The 17034-nt window shown below is 37.1% G+C and overlaps 5 protein-coding genes across 7 annotated transcripts; 2 read left to right on the top strand and 3 right to left on the bottom strand.

Annotated features, from left to right (window-relative positions):
• Nucleotides 1-127: 127 nt before the first annotated feature.
• On the bottom strand, nt 128-2390 carry LOC18011858 (B3 domain-containing protein At5g25470). 2 transcript variants are annotated; one of them, XM_006394738.2, is made up of 5 exons: nt 1979-2390; nt 1752-1889; nt 824-1193; nt 624-733; nt 128-475 (listed from the first exon to the last, which is right to left on the bottom strand). In XM_006394738.2, the coding sequence occupies exons 2-5, from the start codon at nt 1851-1853 to the stop codon at nt 221-223; spliced, it is 837 nt and encodes a 278-aa protein (XP_006394800.1). In that variant the 5' UTR covers nt 1854-1889; nt 1979-2390; the 3' UTR covers nt 128-220. The 2 variants fall into 2 exon arrangements, with proteins under 2 accessions (XP_006394800.1, XP_024007651.1); XM_024151883.1 differs by having other exon boundaries at nt 1752-1894.
• LOC18011859 (tRNA (cytosine(38)-C(5))-methyltransferase) lies at nt 2385-5178 on the bottom strand. The gene is made up of 10 exons (XM_006394739.2): nt 5068-5178; nt 4875-4985; nt 4462-4555; nt 4256-4374; nt 4015-4137; nt 3364-3688; nt 3153-3247; nt 3001-3066; nt 2862-2926; nt 2385-2742 (listed from the first exon to the last, which is right to left on the bottom strand). The coding sequence occupies exons 1-10, from the start codon at nt 5131-5133 to the stop codon at nt 2661-2663; spliced, it is 1146 nt and encodes a 381-aa protein (XP_006394801.1). The 5' UTR covers nt 5134-5178; the 3' UTR covers nt 2385-2660.
• Nucleotides 5179-8008: 2830 nt separating this feature from the next.
• LOC18011589 (uncharacterized RNA-binding protein C17H9.04c) lies at nt 8009-9141 on the top strand. Its single transcript, XM_006394740.2, has 4 exons — nt 8009-8086; nt 8189-8613; nt 8800-8915; nt 9078-9141. Exons 2-3 carry the CDS (start codon nt 8195-8197, stop codon nt 8888-8890), a joined length of 510 nt encoding a protein of 169 aa, XP_006394802.1. The 5' UTR covers nt 8009-8086; nt 8189-8194; the 3' UTR covers nt 8891-8915; nt 9078-9141.
• Nucleotides 9142-12685: 3544 nt separating this feature from the next.
• Nucleotides 12686-14321, top strand: LOC18011656. Its single transcript, XM_006394741.2, has one exon. It carries the CDS (start codon nt 13006-13008, stop codon nt 14263-14265), a length of 1260 nt encoding a protein of 419 aa, XP_006394803.1. The 5' UTR covers nt 12686-13005; the 3' UTR covers nt 14266-14321.
• A 49-nt stretch (nt 14322-14370) lies between these two features.
• Nucleotides 14371-16890, bottom strand: LOC18011657 (serine/threonine protein phosphatase 2A 57 kDa regulatory subunit B' kappa isoform). 2 transcript variants are annotated; one of them, XM_024151137.1, is made up of 3 exons: nt 16546-16890; nt 15147-16427; nt 14371-14999 (listed from the first exon to the last, which is right to left on the bottom strand). In XM_024151137.1, exons 2-3 carry the CDS (start codon nt 16290-16292, stop codon nt 14643-14645), a joined length of 1503 nt encoding a protein of 500 aa, XP_024006905.1. In that variant the 5' UTR covers nt 16293-16427; nt 16546-16890; the 3' UTR covers nt 14371-14642. The 2 variants fall into 2 exon arrangements, with proteins under 2 accessions (XP_024006905.1, XP_006394804.1); XM_006394742.2 differs by having other exon boundaries at nt 15147-16890.
• Between the last annotated feature and the right edge of the window lie 144 nt (nt 16891-17034).

The following is a 17034-nucleotide window of genomic DNA, read 5'->3' on the forward strand; positions in this document are numbered from 1 at the left end:
ACATCTGATATATATATAAATATATATAAGTAAATACAAGTAATCGAGTGATAAAAGTTTTACTTCTAAGATCAGTAGAAGCCAAAATATATCATGCAAATTCGTTAAACTATTATAAAGAGGGTCACATTAATAGCCCAATACAATGGTGTAAGTTGGTGAACACTAAGTTGAGAAAGCTAACTCATAGGAAAGAGACAAGAGAGGACTCTGTCTCTTTTCATTCATTGACGAAATGCACTCTAACAGCAGTAACCACACCTCCTGAGCGTTCAAGTTCACAAACCACAGTGTCTCCTTCTCCCAACTTGTATTTTCGACATATAGCCGCCCAGCCACTGAAACAGAAGTTGCGGCCGTTGCAGTAGATCTTAGTTAAAGCCTCGTGTTTCTCTTTGCCAATAAGGTAATACATGGTAGATTTATGAGGACCAAACTTCAAGCCATACTTGTCAATCACCGGCTGCTTCACATACTACTTTCATAGACATGGAAAATTTGGGGAAAAAAGACAAGTCTTAGCGTGAAAGGCAACAAACATAAACTGAAAATTTTGTGACTAAGATCATATATTATTATAAAGCCGAGTCTGCAAAGAAGCTGAAAAACACTTCTATTATTACCAGAACATCGATTTTTTTCGTCAGCGTCTTCACAAAGTAAGGGCTTTTGGGATTTACGAGGTATTGCTCAGGGTTTATGACAGGAACACAACCTTGTCTCGCTCCACTTGCTGAAATATATTCACCAAAACAGAAACAAAAAGAACCAAACTTAGAAAAATAATTCTTTTGATTTTGAGATACAAGAGGAATGGTCTTACCAGAGGCAGATGCAGAGGCAGAGGTAGAGGCAGGAGTTTCCTGGTGAGAATTCTGGGGAATAGGGTTAAGCAGTTCAGCTTCGGGATCAGCTTCAACAGGCGGTGAGATGATCTCTTTCATGAGGTGTATATAGTTTTTATAGATTCGCACTTCAAGATTCATTGTGTCTTCGTGGGTGACGAATAAGACATCATGTGGACCTAAAAAGTTGTCATCGACAAACTCATTCCAATCTTCTTCTTCCATAAACAGACCTTTCTTGTCTCGCTTGAGCCAGAGTTGCCAGGAATTACCCCAACGAACACTAAACACCACTCTGTGCTCAAAAGCCCCAGGCGTGCTTGTCACAAACTCTTCCGGGATAATCCTCTTCATAAACCCAGAAATCAGAACAAACAATACTGGCATTAAAAGAGGAAACATGAGAGCAAAAGCAACAACTTTCCAAAGCAAAACACAGTTCAAAATCTTGGTTTGTAGATCAAGCAATGCAGAGAAAAGGTATGATAAAGACTAAAACTAACACTAGCAGAAACATGAGCTAAAAGCGAATGAAAGCTGTGATGTAAAGGTAGCCATAACATTATCTAAAACAGGTCAATATTTAACAAAATAAAGGCAAAAAACAGAACAGGAAGCAGGAGGCATTGTACCAATATCCAACCCTCCTTAGGGAGATAGCAAAATCTCCTCAAGGTCTCTTAAAAAATAGAAAGATCTGAGCTCTTTCGAACAACAAGAAGCGAATAATTACGTCTTACTGTTGTAGCAACAACATTGAAAGCAAAGAGAAAAAGCAATTCAGCAGAGAACAGCTAAACTAACTCAAATGGAAATAGTCGAAGAACAGTGAGTAAAAAAACCAGAGCAGCTCTCTAGTTAAGGAAACTGAGAATAGAAAAGAGGAGAGGCTAATATTAGAGTTACCATGGATTTAGACTTCCAACTTTCTCCCAAAGTCAGAGACTTGCAGAAGCTAGGCTTGCTCGTATTTTCTAGGAGCGTATCCATAAAACTCTTGAACGGCATTATTTTTCAGTATTTCCTCGAGCTTCAAAGCGGGATCTGTCCTGAAATTAAGGTTTGTAAGTGAAGACGAAGATGACTTGCATACGTTATATAAATCAAAAATGTACAGTAATGCTTTATTTCACCTTTCACGCTTCACCTCGCCGATTGTGTCTTTCTATTGCTAAATCCTAAGCGTTAGAGAGAAAAAAACAAAGAGTGTACAGACAATTGGGAAAACTCCGTACACATTTTCAGATTAAAAAGAAACAAAAAAGTAACGTCAAAGAAATGCGTAAAATGCAAGTATTTATTTTTAAAAGTAACGTCGCCGAAGACCTAGAAGGTAAGTCGCCGGAGCGTGAAATGCACGACCACCGTCACAGCTAACCCTCACGGCGGCTTGCTCTTCTCTCTAGAAGTCCGCTCAAGTCTCTCTCTGCCTAAAGGATAGGGAGAGAGAGAGAGAGAGTGAAAAGCATCAAGCAAACTTTGCCAGTAGTACCGTCACTTTGACTCGTACGGAAAACGTTGTTCAAACATTGTTACTGGGTCTAGATAAGGCCCATCATAAAAAAGTGGGCCAATAATAATAGTATTAAATCTATAGGGTAATTCACTAATTGTGAAAAGGCACACACTAACGTGATCAACAAAAACTTAGCTCACCGGTATAATTGTACCATTCAATTCAAATTCGATTCAGCAAACAAACTAATGATACAAAACAGATCGTGACTATGCCATGCTATGTCGGAAAAACCGGAATGGGGCAAAGACCAGACCGTAATCGGTTGCGTCACTTGCTTCTTGCTTCCTATTCTGGAGTCAAGACGGAGAAGAACCGAATAGATACCGAAGAAGAGGAGCCACGACTGCTACACTTAAACTGTTTCCAAGCATTGCATATCTGCACAAAACGAGGAGTTCATGAGCTTTACAGTCTAGCTTCTATTATTCTTGTGCTTTTTTTTCTTTTCATATTCACATTTTCAAGATGATTTTCAACTAGTCTGAAACTGAGTGTACCTCTGTCGAAGACTTATCTGCTTGGGGAACTCAAAATCTTCAGGGAACGAGTGAAAGTTAGCTACCTAATCAAATAGAAACTGAACATCATCTTTCACTGAAATATAAGGATGGTAAAAATAGAGGACTGTGCTTTAACCTCTCTCGGGGTGAAGTATCTAAGCCGTTGCTCTTTCAAACAAGATTCCTTCCCCTTGATTTTTGGCTGCGTGATCACAGATTCACGATAAGCATTTCTTTTCACTAGCAAATAGAGGAACATAATACTGTATACTCCGTGTAAAGACATACCTGGACAGTTGCCAAGAGGGAACCAGTGCCCTTCACGTATCGGTAATAACTCTTTGTGAAACAACAACATCTCTTTGAATCGGGGTAAACAATGTCTAGTATCAGCTCAGGAATATAGATAGATGGATGATCGATTTCATATGAGCTGAGCAAGTGTCCCATAAACGGTATAGTTGAACAAAAGAAAGAAGATGAAATCATAAAAGGATACCCATTGCGTTTCCCCATCTCTCTACCAAACTTAATGGTACCAGATACTGATGTGCAGAGTCTGGGACCGAATCTTCTTCCTGTCCATAACAATCTTTGGATCCATTCTCAGAGTCATCAAAACCGCTTGGCTCGCCATCTACTTGTGCTGTTGAGTCAAGAAACTTCTCTACTGGTTCGCAAGACTGAAATAAATTTTCCGATCCCTCTTCTACTTGACATTTTCCAAACTCCACCTGATCATCACGCCCATATAACGGGCCTGGAGACCAGAGCAGCTTGTTATTATTGTGTTGAGATTGAAATGATAGAGGCTTTCTTTTGGCCTACAAAGAAGCGAGATACATACAAATGATTTCAAAGTTTGTGAGATGCTTTAACCAAAAACAGAAAGATAAAAGCTGAAAAAAAGAGAGAGAAAACGGAAAACCATATATGAGTAAGGAGAGAAAGACCACAGTAGAGGAGAAAGTTCATATAGCCGAATAATGCAGCTTGCAGCATATATGCTTATGCATTTTCGGAGTACTAGAAATAGCAGTTTTTGGTTTATAAGATATATAACTATTATAAAGTAGGAGCCATGCAAAAAACAAAGGAACACAGAGATGCATCAAATGCATTACATAATGACGAGGTAAAGAGAGAGTACCAGACAAAAGTAACGTGGTCTTGAATACGGCACACCAAACTGCAACGGACTCAAAATAAATTCTTGAGTGACAAAATCTAGTTTTGTTAATGTATCAATCATTTCCATATGGGTATCCGAAGTCTGCACCAACAAACACCACCAATAAGTAAAAAAGATATAGATGATCGAGAACAAGTACAAGTGATTCTTAAAAAACTTGATTATAAGTCTAGCTGGGGAAGCAGAGGCAAAGACAAACCTCAAATCCAACAACATTCTCTACAAATAACATTTGTGGAGGCTTAGATGTATGCGGTATAAGCTCGAGAATCTTCAGAAAAGAATATGCCCGAGCATCACCAGAGTGTTTCTGAAGGCCTAACACCAAAAAGTTGTTAATATCCAACACATCCGCTACAGAAAGAAAAGCGAGTCATGTGATAGTCAAGGAAAAAGGTGAATCACCTTGTCGAGTATAAGGCTGACAAGGAGGAGAAAGAAGCCAAGCATCTGCATTATACCTATCTAGGTCAGCAGCAGTAAGGCTCTGAATATTTCCCTACGAACAAACAAACCAATAAACAAAATTAACAGAAAGAAATCAAATTGAGGATCATACTGGAAAATGTGTAAGAGAAACACAATGGAACAATCTCAATTAACAAACAGAGCTAATTCAGCAAACTAGAACAAGTCATGGCCTAATTCTACAATTTGCCAATGTAACAGTGATTGTGATTGATTAATCATATATAAGCAGCATTAAGCAAATAAGTTCAGAGTTTCAAAGGGTTCTAAATCGAAATTGCAAACAGTGTATCTTTACTGCTTCACTACGCGGAGATTGAAATTAACAGGAACTGAGAGCAAGAAGAAACCTGATAGGGACGATGTCCGAAGTTATGCTGATAAACATCATTGGCAACATCATTGATCTCAAACGCTTCCACAACTTCTGCGACGACGCCGGACGCCATTAAAGAGTATCTCTAAAAGCAAACGAACAAAACAGGAATTAGGGTTTTAGTAGAGTAGACTCCCCCCAAAATTTCTAGTGAAGAAGAGTGTTACCATTCCACCGATTCCACTGTAGAACTCGAGAACTCGCCATGGCTTCTCATCGATTTTGTCCGCCATGGCTTTTGTTGGCTGCTTCTTTCCCTGCTTCTTTTCTTTTTCTTTTTTCGCTGGGTAACTTAAATTTATTGTCCGGTTTAATAATCAAACGATACCAACCTTGTTCGGTTTACTAATAAATCTTTTTTTTGATCAATTCGGTCTACTAATAAAATAATACCATGGACTTTTCCACTACAGTTTTGAAAATTTCCTTTATCCCATTAACAATCACATAATCAAAGTTGTGTTTCAAAGGTGTAATTAAAAGCTTAACCAAATTATACATAGATATTCTGTCTCCGCGTAAAACTTACACGTTGAGTTTATTTTTTAAAGCTATGAATTTTTTAATTGCGAATGTATAAAATAAATTTTATCAATTGATATATAGTCATAACTCAAGAATCGGCAGAGTATCAATCATCTTAGACCTAAGCCGTTGCTATGTAAACTATACGCATATCGCAACTTGTATATTGTTGAATAAGCAATTTATCACTCTAAAACATATGTTTGGAGTCAAATAACAGTAGACAAATGATTTTACGCTGTTGGATATAATTCGTCATGTTGATATAAATAAGAAAACTACTTCCATTATAATCGGTTAATATATTACAATTCCATTTCACTTCGATCAATCACAACTCACAAGGATTATATCTTAAGTATACGTGGGATCATCATAGATAAACGAAAACTCTGGAGAAGGGGAGATAATTGATGCATGGAAGCATTTCCAAAAGTGAATCGAATAGATTCTCTCTAATTCTTTTGTGTTCGCCAGTCTTCTTTTCTTTACCATTCCCCGAGACAATATGGTGGGTTTTGCTAATTATTATGATTCTTATATACTCTCCTTCCCATTTTCTCTTTTTTATTATCATGATTCTTTTACATATATACTTTAAATCACCCACTATTTTTCTACAATTTCGAGTTAGCTTTTACGGCGACTTATGGATAAGGCATTAGCCTCATATGCAATTCTACGAATAACTATTTTGTAGCTTTAATCCACGACACTAATAAACACTTTGAATATTACGAAAGACTTGTTTGGGATGAATCAATTACAAGTTTAAACAGTATCATATGTTTAGAGTTAGGATAATAACTTTTTGATGTTAATTTACCACCTATTTCATTGTCTATAAAACTAATGTTAATGGGAAAAGATGATTGATACAAATGAAGATATCCTCAAAAAATTGTCAAAAAATATTTTTCTACTTTTGCTTTATTTGTTTGAAGCATATCTCAATATATGAAAATAAAATCAATTTCCATCAAATAAGAAAATATTAAGCAATTTTATTTTATTTATGGTACTGTACTTGTATTTTTATTAGCAAAATCAAATCGTATTGTGTCAAAAAACTTTTTAAACTTACGATGTCAAAGTGTAACCTTGAGTTATAGACCAATATATCGGCAATTTTTTTTTCACCTAGTATCCATAGTTAGTTTTAGTTTCGGTAACACTGTATCTTGAGAATTTATATTAAAAAGTTATTAATCATTTGTGGCCTTCCACATATGTCCTACTGTGTTTTTTTTGTCTTATTATCTTAGAGCTGACTCTACTTTAGATAGACATATTTACTTCTTAATAATAAGATGTACTTTAATATACATATTTGAATGATGGCGAGAATTACAATTTATCATGCACAGAGGAAAAGGTGAAATGACGGTAAAAAAAAAGCGTTTGCAGTCTATCATAAGCGACAATGTATGATTTGTAAAATGGTTTAAACTTGTAAATAAAGTTTTAAACAAAATAATAAAGTAAATGAAACTCTAGTAGGCAAATAAAAAATGACACAAAGATGGTCAAGATTCAAACTTGGAAGACTTTTACCTTCACATTCAATGATTCGTTTGGTATTTTTAGGTTTTTAAACTACTTTTTAATATGTTTTCTTGGGTTTTGTTTGAGAATCACGAACAGGTTTGATGGATAGACACGAAAAATTTCGATGATGTATGATATTGGAAGAAACATTAAAAACTTAAAAGACTAAAACTAAAGAGGTGAGAAGTTATTCTTTTAATGTTTAGTTTCCGCAGTAAACCAATACGTTCCTTGAAACTGTTGCCATGCAACTTTTGCTTTAGCAGTCGCAGATTGTTTTTCCTTGCTGCATCCTTTTTTACTCCTAACACGCACGAGAGCATGTACCCCATGAACGGCTATATATGTGTTTTATGGTTAAAAATGGTGATCTATCTTTAGTTGAATTGGTGGAACACATCGATTTTGTACAATGTCGAATAGGTTATAAACACATCAGTTTCTCCATGAAGTATGGGACTAGTTTGGAAAAACTACTTTCTCACCAAGCGTACCATTGGAGAATTTGATTCTGAAATTGAAATTTAAACATAATTTGGGCGTTTATGGCTACATATCTCCTACGGAATTTAAATTCATAAATCATATATGTCACGGCGGCTATAGTACAAAACTACTAGGCTACGTGCTCCGCCCAAATTTAATTTAAAACAGTTAAATGTGCAAATGCATCTGTCTTGCACGTAAAAAAAAAGTTACTGAAATTTGACATGTAGTAGCTTTTGTGAAGCAGACGCATAGCGAAAACGGCTCATATTGGAGGCTTTAACTTGTGTTTTCTTTCCTTTGTTTAAAATAGTGGGGTCTAAAAATGATAAACTCAAAGGAAAATGTAGATAATTTGTTTCTTTTGGGAAAATGTAGTTTACGGAAAACCCCAACGTTAAAGGATATGCATTAAAGCTGGAACAAAAAAAGAAAGTAAAAAACCAATTGAAACCCTAGTTTCACTTCAAAAAATGTTCCCGGTTGTTAAAGGAAGTGCCATTTGCTTTGCCAATAGTATATATATGAGGAGAGTCCAACATAACATTTATATGCTCTAACACCAAAATCTCGTCTCTTCTATTCTCACATTTACTCTCCTTAATCATTTCCAACTAACATCCCCAGGTAATCATAATAAATTTACTATAAGTTACATAATGTGTGTATATAGATATGTATGCCTATAATTTTGTGTACTAATTAATTCTTTTTTCTATGGGGCCGTAGAAGAAGATGAATAGGCCGGGAGATTGGAACTGCCAATATTGCAGCCACCTCAACTTTCAGAGGAGGGATTCTTGTCAACGATGCAGAGAGCCAAGACTAGGCGGCATTACCAACTTAGCCAGCGGTTTTGCTAGCCGTCCAGTTAGTAGCTCTTTCACTTTCAACACCGGTCCTGATGTGAGACCCGGCGACTGGTATTGCAACCTTGGAAATTGTGGAACACACAATTTTGCCAGCAGGTCCAGCTGTTTTAAGTGTGGTGTCTCCAAAGATGAGTCTTCACCTTTGGCTGCCGCTGTAGCCACCGGGTTTATAGACATGAGTGATGGTCCAAGACGCAGCCTTTTTGGTTTTGGTAGCAGCAGTGGTGGTGGCAGCGGCACGGGCCGTTCTTCTTGGAAATCTGGAGATTGGATTTGCTCAAGGTACCTTTTTTTGTTTCATTTACATGGTTCATTGGTTCATGAAATGTACATGGGGTGCTACATCACGTAATATCTATAATCTCAAGCATGCATGCGGGCTAAGTGGCTAACGTAAGCTAAAACGAAAATTACATTAGACGCATGTATATAAGGTACTGTAGAAACTGATTGGGTTTGTATATATAGGTCAGGGTGCAATGAACATAACTTCGCAAGCAGGTCAGAGTGTTTCAGGTGCAACGCCCCAAAGGAACCTGCCACCAATCCACCCTACTAGTCCTAACTTTCTTCATCTTCTTCAAGTAATTTTTTTTAACTTTTAACAAATTTTGCGTGGAACATTATATCAAGATAATTTTTTTCTTACATAAACAAAACGTATGAAAAACAACACATAATTTTTATTGAATATAAATCGTGAGACCTCATAATTGGAAAAGACTAATTTTAACATTTTTTTTCAGGTTACAATAGAAGCCATAAAATAAGTGAAGAACCGAAGCAGTTAATACCAACTCTTAATGTCGTGATTTGTTTCTTTTTTTTTTTTTTTGAACTTGACTCGTTTCATATCTCGTAGGACTTTTGTTTGGTTATGTTAGAATGTAAGCACTTCGGAAATTATCGGAAGTGCTTTGTTTTGATATCGGTCTCCTATAGGTACCATGTACGTTTGCTTTAATGTATTCTTATTTTTGATAGATGTGTTACATTTCTTATTCCGCAGAGATGATCTGGGATTCTATCTAGTTTTGAAGCACTTGATTTGTTGATCGTACGAGACGCAAGTCCAAATTGCATGCAGATCTTAATATGCAATTAGTTTTTATTATAGAAATATTTATAAACCAAACAACATGCTCTATTAAGTGATTCAAATAGGTAGATGCATGGACCACAGCAAAACCTTTTGTTCAATCCAATATATACCTCAATAAAAGGCGTGAATAATTATGGAAATTTAAAATTTTCAAGGCTGGATGAAAATTAAGCATTCTGGTCATGAATCGTTAACAATATTTTTGCAATATGATTACCTTATTTAATTAAATGGATGTTTTGATCATTCGATGCATATTAGCAACAAATAGCAATGAATTCTGATATCATATTTGTCAAAATCGTTCATCCAGCATATCTATTTTAGAAGACGCATTCATTTGTGATACTAATTAAGTAAGGATTCAGAGTTATTATTCCGTTTATGCCTCGATCGGTTTGTTATATGCACCATTCCTTCTACTATATACACCATTCGAGTTAATTTCTAAGATAGCATAAACGTTTGTACGTGTCCACATACACGTTGCATTTTGCATAGGATTCCTCATTCATTTACCTGCTCGTGGAGGTGTACTTAAGAATATCATCAACTGGTCAAAAAGAAGACAACCCGTCTTTAATGTCTGCTACTATAATCCATTGCTTGGCTTTTATTGTTTTCATTAAAGGGTTGCACTAATTGGCTTTTTTACTAAAGAATCTTTCGTTTTTCCCCCCACTTTTAAGTTAATTTCATCATTTTATTCTTCTTTGGTTTTAGTGAAGTGAAAGTACGTAGTATATTGTCATGCATCATTGTGAACGTCTTCCCACTTTAAGTTCCAAAACCATCAATTAGTTTCGGTTCAGATGCATTGCATTAATGTCCTGCATTGATATTTGAACCCTTTGATTTGTAGTGAATAGATACATTCTGAAAGGCAAGCCCGACCAAGTTTATATCACACATGATTTAGATTCGATAGCACATGTGAATTGTGAACGAGAGAAAACAAATAGTTTAGCAAATCCGTTCATATCAATATAGTATTTCATATATAATTAACTCTTAGATCATTGATATATGAAGCTATTACACATCTTCATCATAACTAGCATAGTCATGTCTAATTAGCTTATAGATAATTTCATACTGTAATTCCTAACAGATCCTGAGATCCATCCCTAAGCAATTAATTGCGAATTGTTGTCAAAATTAAGTCACTGCTTAAGTGTTGGCGGATAATATATATGAGACATCTATTTACAAGACTCAGGATATATGTGTGAGTGATGTGTGCGCATCGTTTTATAGAGCTTTAATCCTATGTAGTTTCATAATCCATGCTAACCAAACACATATCAGGGGGAGTAAATAAGTAATATAAATCAAAATCCTATTAGGTATAGACTTGGTGTTTCTTTTAATGATCATATGAGAGAGACCCGTCAATGACCATTCTAAGTGAAGTGTACATCACTTGTTACATAAACAAAAACTCATACTGTTAAAGTCAATTTTTGTTACAAAAGCAATAGCAAAGATAACTTTTTATCCATTTCAAAATACACCCTTTCAAAACAATAATAAAAGGGACAAACTTATTGTTACAAAAAAATTAAAGACGTACAACCATTATAAATTTGTATAAATTTGAGAAAAAAATGCGGTAACTTTTCAAAAAGTTATAAAATTTCTCTTTAATCCACATAAAAGAAAGTAAGCATGTTCATCTTTCTATAAGCCCTTTTTTCTTAGCCCTTCTTTCTTTGATTTTTGTCACATTCCTTCTAATAATTTCTTCCTTTATGAAAAGCAAGAATGGATGTCATACTTATATGAATGGTCCAACTGGTGATAGCTCATTTGGTTTCTAAAGCTAGTTAATTAGCTAATTTAGCTTTTTTTAGTCAATAGTTTAAATTAACTTAAAAAGTTTGATTTGAGAATATAGGGTAAACCATCTATTTCCCCACGAAAACTACCATATAGCACCAGATCCCCATCAAACTATAACCTCATTTTATATCTCTCCGTTCTAAACGTATATACCCACCAATATCGGTTTTAATGGTTTTTGACCTAAACCGAATATCAAACCAGTAAACCATGAAACTAAACCAGAAAAAAACCCGATTTCCTAAAACTTGACCCGCATGTCTACCCAAAATATCCAATTTCCCCAAATAATATTATTTATTTTTTTCTTTATTATAATAATAAAATAAAACAAAAAATCAGGAGCAAAAAAAAATATTTTCATCCTTCGTTGTTTCTTTCGCCACTCTCTTAACTTTTTCCCTCTCCTTCCTTTCCAAATTCATATTGTCTAAGTAATCAGTAAAGGTTCTTTCTTTCAATCAATGAAATTCACTCATATTCTCTCTCAACTTCGACCTATTCCCGTCCTGGTTCTCTCTCCCTCTTGCCGCTAAGCCGTCTGAGTTCGCCTGATAGCAACAGCGAGAACACAGCAATCTCGCCAGCGATTTTGCCGCCTTGATCTTAATATAACAAAACGAAAGCGGAGGTGACACAGAACGTTCGTTTCAGATTGGAACTGAGAAATTAAAATTCCATCGGATCAGAAATACTCTTCTGTTTGGGTTTTCCCTAGAAAATTGGAAGATGGAGAGTGAAGTCTCATTCTCTACTTATAATTCCCACAAATCCCAAAAAGAAGATCAGTAAAACAAAATTGTCAATCGAGGAAAACACGAGACTAAACCCAGATCAAGGATCATAAAACGCAGAACAAATAAAATCCAAAACCTTAACCGGGATCGAACCCCTAAATAAACATAGAATTTAGTAATCCTCGGCCCAGAATCATCAGGAGAAAGAGGACTAAAAACCATGACAAAAATCGATCAAGCAAATTCACGAATTAAAAAAAAAGGGGGAAGGAAAAAGAAGAAGTGTCGGGTCGAGTTGATTTTTGAGCCGGGTAATTTTTTGGAGTCGGGTTTGATTGATCAGTTTAATTTCGGTTTGGTATCAAAATTAAGTGGTTAATAGTTGATTAATAAGCAGTAAACCGAATCAATTCGGATTTGTGGGTTTCCAGGTTTTAAACTTTCAATTCGGGGAGATAGAGGATTAGAATTTTTGTGTTGGAGAGATATAGATCTTCAAGTTTGCTTTTGTGGGGATCTAGGACGAGGTTATAGTTTGATGGGGATTTAGTGTTATATGATAGTTTTTGTGTGGAAATAGATTGTCTACCCGAGAATATAAGAAAATGAGGCCTTCTAAATCTCAACTTGTTCGGCCCATTTATTATGATCCAAACGCAGTAACATCTCTTCCCTTCCCAACTCCATCTCCTCTCTCCCAGCCTCGCTTCTCATCTGATGTTTTCCTTTTCTTCTCTTAAAATTTGCTTTACTTCCTCTGAATATACATATTCTATTGCACCCGAGTTTGATTTCTTCGAGAGAATGTTACGTGCGGATCATTTAAGAGCCTAATACTTGTGGGTATTTTCGTTCATAAGAGTTGCATGCAAGCTGTTTGTAGAAATTCCTAAAAGAGAGTTTTGACATTTTTCCTCCCCTTGTCTCTGTTCGATTCGATTACTTGATGTCTGAATAATAATATCACGTTGCTGTTTCACTGAGCTTCTTGAAATGTGGGGTAATGTGCATCACATAAGAAGGCATTTAAACTCTCAAATCTGTTTCAGGGCAAATCAAGGTCGCTTCTTCCGTTCAATCCAGGTTTTGTATCATTCTTCGGTTGGTTCCGACAGAGAAGCATTGCCTTATGAATGGTACGAGAGGAAACTCCCAGTTCTGACAAAACTAACCCGTGCATTGAGAGACTTCGATTTAGTCGACGGGAAGCTCGAGGACGTCAATGGTGTCATCATCTATGATGATTGTATCAAACAGAAAATGCAGGCCTTTAAGTCTCTGGCTAGAATATTCATTGGGTCTCCTTCAATTCAGCAGAAGCTCAGAGCACAGGGACGCTTCAAGTTTCCAATTTTTGGGACTGATAGCGAAAGAGAGCCATTGTTGGTGAATTCGTTGACAAAAGTTTGCAACTTTCTTAACATCTCGGCGCAACAGCGGAAGCTAGTGAGATGCACCGTGTGTTCACAGGTTACTCAGTATCGTATATGGAGAGGTGCTCTTGAAGATATACTGAATGGTCTCAAGGAAGAAGTTGATTGGTTGGTTGAACATAGCGAGACGAGGCAAGGCACAAAGTTGGGCCAGCAAGTGATATTGTCTTGCCTCAAATTCTTATCTGAATCATCAGTTTCATATGAGGCTGAGAGCTCAACTTCATGGATGCGACCTGTCCCAGCTAGATACGCAAAAGCAAATGCCTCTGCAAAATGGGAAGACGTTCTTGACATGGTCAATGATCTGAGAAGGTATCTCCAAGATGATGAAGGAACTAAAGTACTCTACCATCTGGAAAAGCTTGTATCGATGAAAGAAGGGCTTCTACAGATCAAAGATGTGTTTTTGGACAACAATATCGGTTTCAGAGAAGTTAGACATCAAGAGCACCTTGTGCACAGAAAGCTTTCAAAGATGTTGGGCAGTCCTTCGCCATGTTTGTTCAATCTCGTCATGTATTTCCTCTACGGCCGTGTGCGTGACATCGAAGTTGATCTCTGTGGAGCGTTTTACAAGGAGAAGAGCGAGTTCCTGTGCTTAAGCATGGGGAGGATCTTGACGTCAACTGATGAGAAAACGTTGGCGAGAGGGATGAAGCAATTAGATAGAGCCTTAGGGCTCTTTGAGTTTGTGTGGGAAACAGCAGGAATGAAAGAGACTCTCAACCTGCAAGGACATTTGTGGTGCCTTGGAGCCGAAGAAAGGTCCATCATATACCGCGGGAAAACATTCTTCCTGCATGACCTTAGCCTATGAAGTTTTGTGAGGAAAATACAATAGTTGTACATTTGTTTGTTTCTCTAGGCTTCGAAATCTTTTCTCAGTTCAATATCAATTTCGTCATATACATAAAGTCATTGCTGAAAGGAAAAAGGATATATATAAACTTAATTGAATTACAGAGTTTGATATAGAAATCTGCGGCATGGTTTCTTTGCTTCCTCGCTTTTAAAGGAAGCAAGAGATATAGCATAAAACCCACACAGCTAACAACATCAAAGTTATATAATATTACAAATATCAATCCAGATGAAAAGTTCCAAGACCATAGCTTAAGCCCTCCATCATCTTTCTTCTTCTGATATTGCTGCTTCATTGCTTGATAAACTGTCTGAGAATTGGTTTGAGCACTGTTAGCAAGCAATGGAGGTTGCTAAAGGAGTTACCAGAACAGCCGTCTTTCCAGTTATCGGCTTCATACTTGCTGCGTTCTCTAGCTTAGCCCAGATTTCTTTCCTCTTTTCTGCTGCAGAACATTGCTTTGCTTCGTCCTCCTGAAAGCGAGCATGGCAAGACATGAACAGAGCCTCGTCCATTTCACAGAACATTTTTCTCACGTTTAGGGTTAAGTTTAGCACGGATTGGTTCCAGTGGTTTTCAGCATTCTTTTCTAAGGCAGTGAACATGATCGGTAGGATGGCTTGCCGGTTGTGTGCAATCAAGTTCACAATTTGATCGTTGTTCCACAAAAACAGTGCTCTTTCAGAAACCTGAAACACAAGAAGCATTTTTTCAAATCAATCATATATGAGAACTATGAGTGTATATCTAACCGCAGAACTCAAAATCAAGGTCAACGATACAATCTGTAAAAGTCTTTTATGGTTAAGAATGTCTCTTAAAAAGTACGAATATACCTGAAAGTGAGAGCTGTTGACACAGCAAGCAATCCGCAAGAACAATGGGACCATGACCTTTTGGAATTCCATCAAGCTCATTGCTTCTAAAATCTCTTCGACCTCCCCAAGAAACATCACTTCCTTCTGGCTGTTGGTGATAGGCCAGAACTTCAACAAACCCTTTATCACAACACTGCCAAGTTTTGGCTCCTTGTCTACGAACTGAGTGATGCAGTAAGATAGCTGCTGGAAGTAGTTCCCAACAGATTTAGGCTTGTGCAGTGGAATCAATACTCTCCACAAGAAGATCTTGTGCTCCTCTTTCAAAGGCAACGCGAATCCACTCACTATGCTCCCGAAAATCTCCAGAAGCTCTGCGATTCCGCTATGCTTCTCTGTCTCAAACACAAACCGGTAGAATATATTGCTCATGGACTTGCGGACAAACGGCCTGTGAACCATGAATTTCCCATAAACCCGATGCAGAATCGTCTTCAAACACTCTCGTTCTCTAGGGTCCTCTGAATCAAACAAGTCGAGTAACCTCACAATGAAAGCATGATCCAGATACTTCTTTGCCATTTTAGCATCAAGACACGGAGAGGTGATAAACTTGAGCAGCAAATCATAGACGATTTGTAAATGCGGCCAGGCAGGATCGAACATAGGCTCGTCGTCATCGTTTTCACCACCAACACCACTAGACCGGTAATTCGGAGGGAAAACCCTAAACAGATTAACAGCACACATTCTACACATTGCAAGAATAGCTGGTTCAGTGAATCTAACAGACCCTGAAGCTACAAAATCCAAAAGCTCGAGCAATGTCTGCCTTTTCACATCTTTCTCGATCGAGTTTTTACTCGGGTCGGAGAAATCAAATGTTACGCAGCAGAGGCTAACTTTACTCACAAAGAGGTTTAATTTCTCCGAGTTTGGTACATCCTTGAATGGCACTAATGGCTCTATTCCAGCAACCACGCTCGCTGGGAAAACAGCAGATGACATACGCTTCCCTGAGTTGGATCGAACCGGAGCTGAGCCACCACCGGTTCCGGATCTCTGAGCCGGGGACGGAACCGGACCCGAGCTCGAACGAGTCAGCTCTCCTGAGTCGGCTTTTGAAGACTTCCGAGGAAGTTTACTCAGAAACTGCTTAAACATTCTTCCCAAATTCAAATTCACACCCCAATATAGAAAAAAGCAGTGATGAAAATTGGGAATCGGAGAGGGTGTGAGGAAGCTCAAATCCACATTATCAAATGATGAGCCCTAAAATTCGCCGAATCGAAGACGGATCTGAGAGAAGAAGGCAAAGAGAGGAATATATTATGAGATCCCCGGGGAATGTGGTTTAGATCCGAAACAAAAGGTTGCCACTTTTATATCCCCAATACTTGGAAACCCTAATCATTACCTGCTTTCTCCTCAAATCTTAATCTCATGATTCCAGTATCCACGGACATTCCTGGAGATATAGAGAGAGAAAGAGGAAGAGAGAGAGGATTGATTTTTTTTATAAAAAAAAACCTGAATCTAGAGAGAGCAAATTAAAAAGGAAAAGAAAAAAGAGAAGCAAATCTGGGTGGTGAAAGAACAAAAACGGTGAGTATTAAAGACAGAGTTCGGATCGAGAAACTTATTATGATCTTTGGGGTGTCTTGATTGTTTTTCCTTTCTCGATTGCTGAGAAAAATGATGGCATTTTCTCGGCAATTGCAGAAAAAAAAAATAAAAAAAAATTACTTCCAAAATTTAATTTTAGACAAGGATTTTCCTTTTATCGAAAAAACAGCGGCAATGTTCCGTTTTTCCGATAATATACAATAAATTAACATCTCGCATGCAAATTATAGCGTCCGCTTGATAAGACGCTGACACGTAACTACAACCGTTGGATTCACTG

The sequence above is a fragment of the Eutrema salsugineum genome, unplaced genomic scaffold (genome assembly GCF_000478725.1).
Source record: "Eutrema salsugineum unplaced genomic scaffold, Eutsalg1_0 scaffold_6, whole genome shotgun sequence".
NCBI lineage: Eukaryota > Viridiplantae > Streptophyta > Magnoliopsida > Brassicales > Brassicaceae > Eutrema > Eutrema salsugineum.

Coding starts and splice junctions, on each gene's coding strand:
- LOC18011656 (XM_006394741.2), top strand. CDS start 13,006: ATGTGGGGTAATGTGCATCACATAAGAAGGCATTTAAACTCTCAAATC.
- LOC18011859 (XM_006394739.2), bottom strand. CDS start 5,133: ATGGCGGACAAAATCGATGAGAAGCCATGGCGAGTTCTCGAGTTCTAC. Junction 3,248..3,363: donor GAGATGGGGAAACGCAATGG/GTATCCTTTTAT, acceptor AGCTGATACTAG/ACATTGTTTACCCCGATTCA. Junction 2,927..3,000: donor GATACTTCACCCCGAGAGAG/GTTAAAGCACAG, acceptor CTATTTGATTAG/GTAGCTAACTTTCACTCGTT.
- LOC18011589 (XM_006394740.2), top strand. CDS start 8,195: ATGAATAGGCCGGGAGATTGGAACTGCCAATATTGCAGCCACCTCAAC. Junction 8,614..8,799: donor GGAGATTGGATTTGCTCAAG/GTACCTTTTTTT, acceptor TTGTATATATAG/GTCAGGGTGCAATGAACATA.
- LOC18011858 (XM_006394738.2), bottom strand. CDS start 1,853: ATGCCGTTCAAGAGTTTTATGGATACGCTCCTAGAAAATACGAGCAAG. Junction 734..823: donor TGCCTCTGCATCTGCCTCTG/GTAAGACCATTC, acceptor AATATATTTCAG/CAAGTGGAGCGAGACAAGGT. Junction 476..623: donor CGAAAAAAATCGATGTTCTG/GTAATAATAGAA, acceptor CTATGAAAGTAG/TATGTGAAGCAGCCGGTGAT.
- LOC18011657 (XM_024151137.1), bottom strand. CDS start 16,292: ATGTTTAAGCAGTTTCTGAGTAAACTTCCTCGGAAGTCTTCAAAAGCC. Junction 15,000..15,146: donor TCAACAGCTCTCACTTTCAG/GTATATTCGTAC, acceptor CTTGTGTTTCAG/GTTTCTGAAAGAGCACTGTT.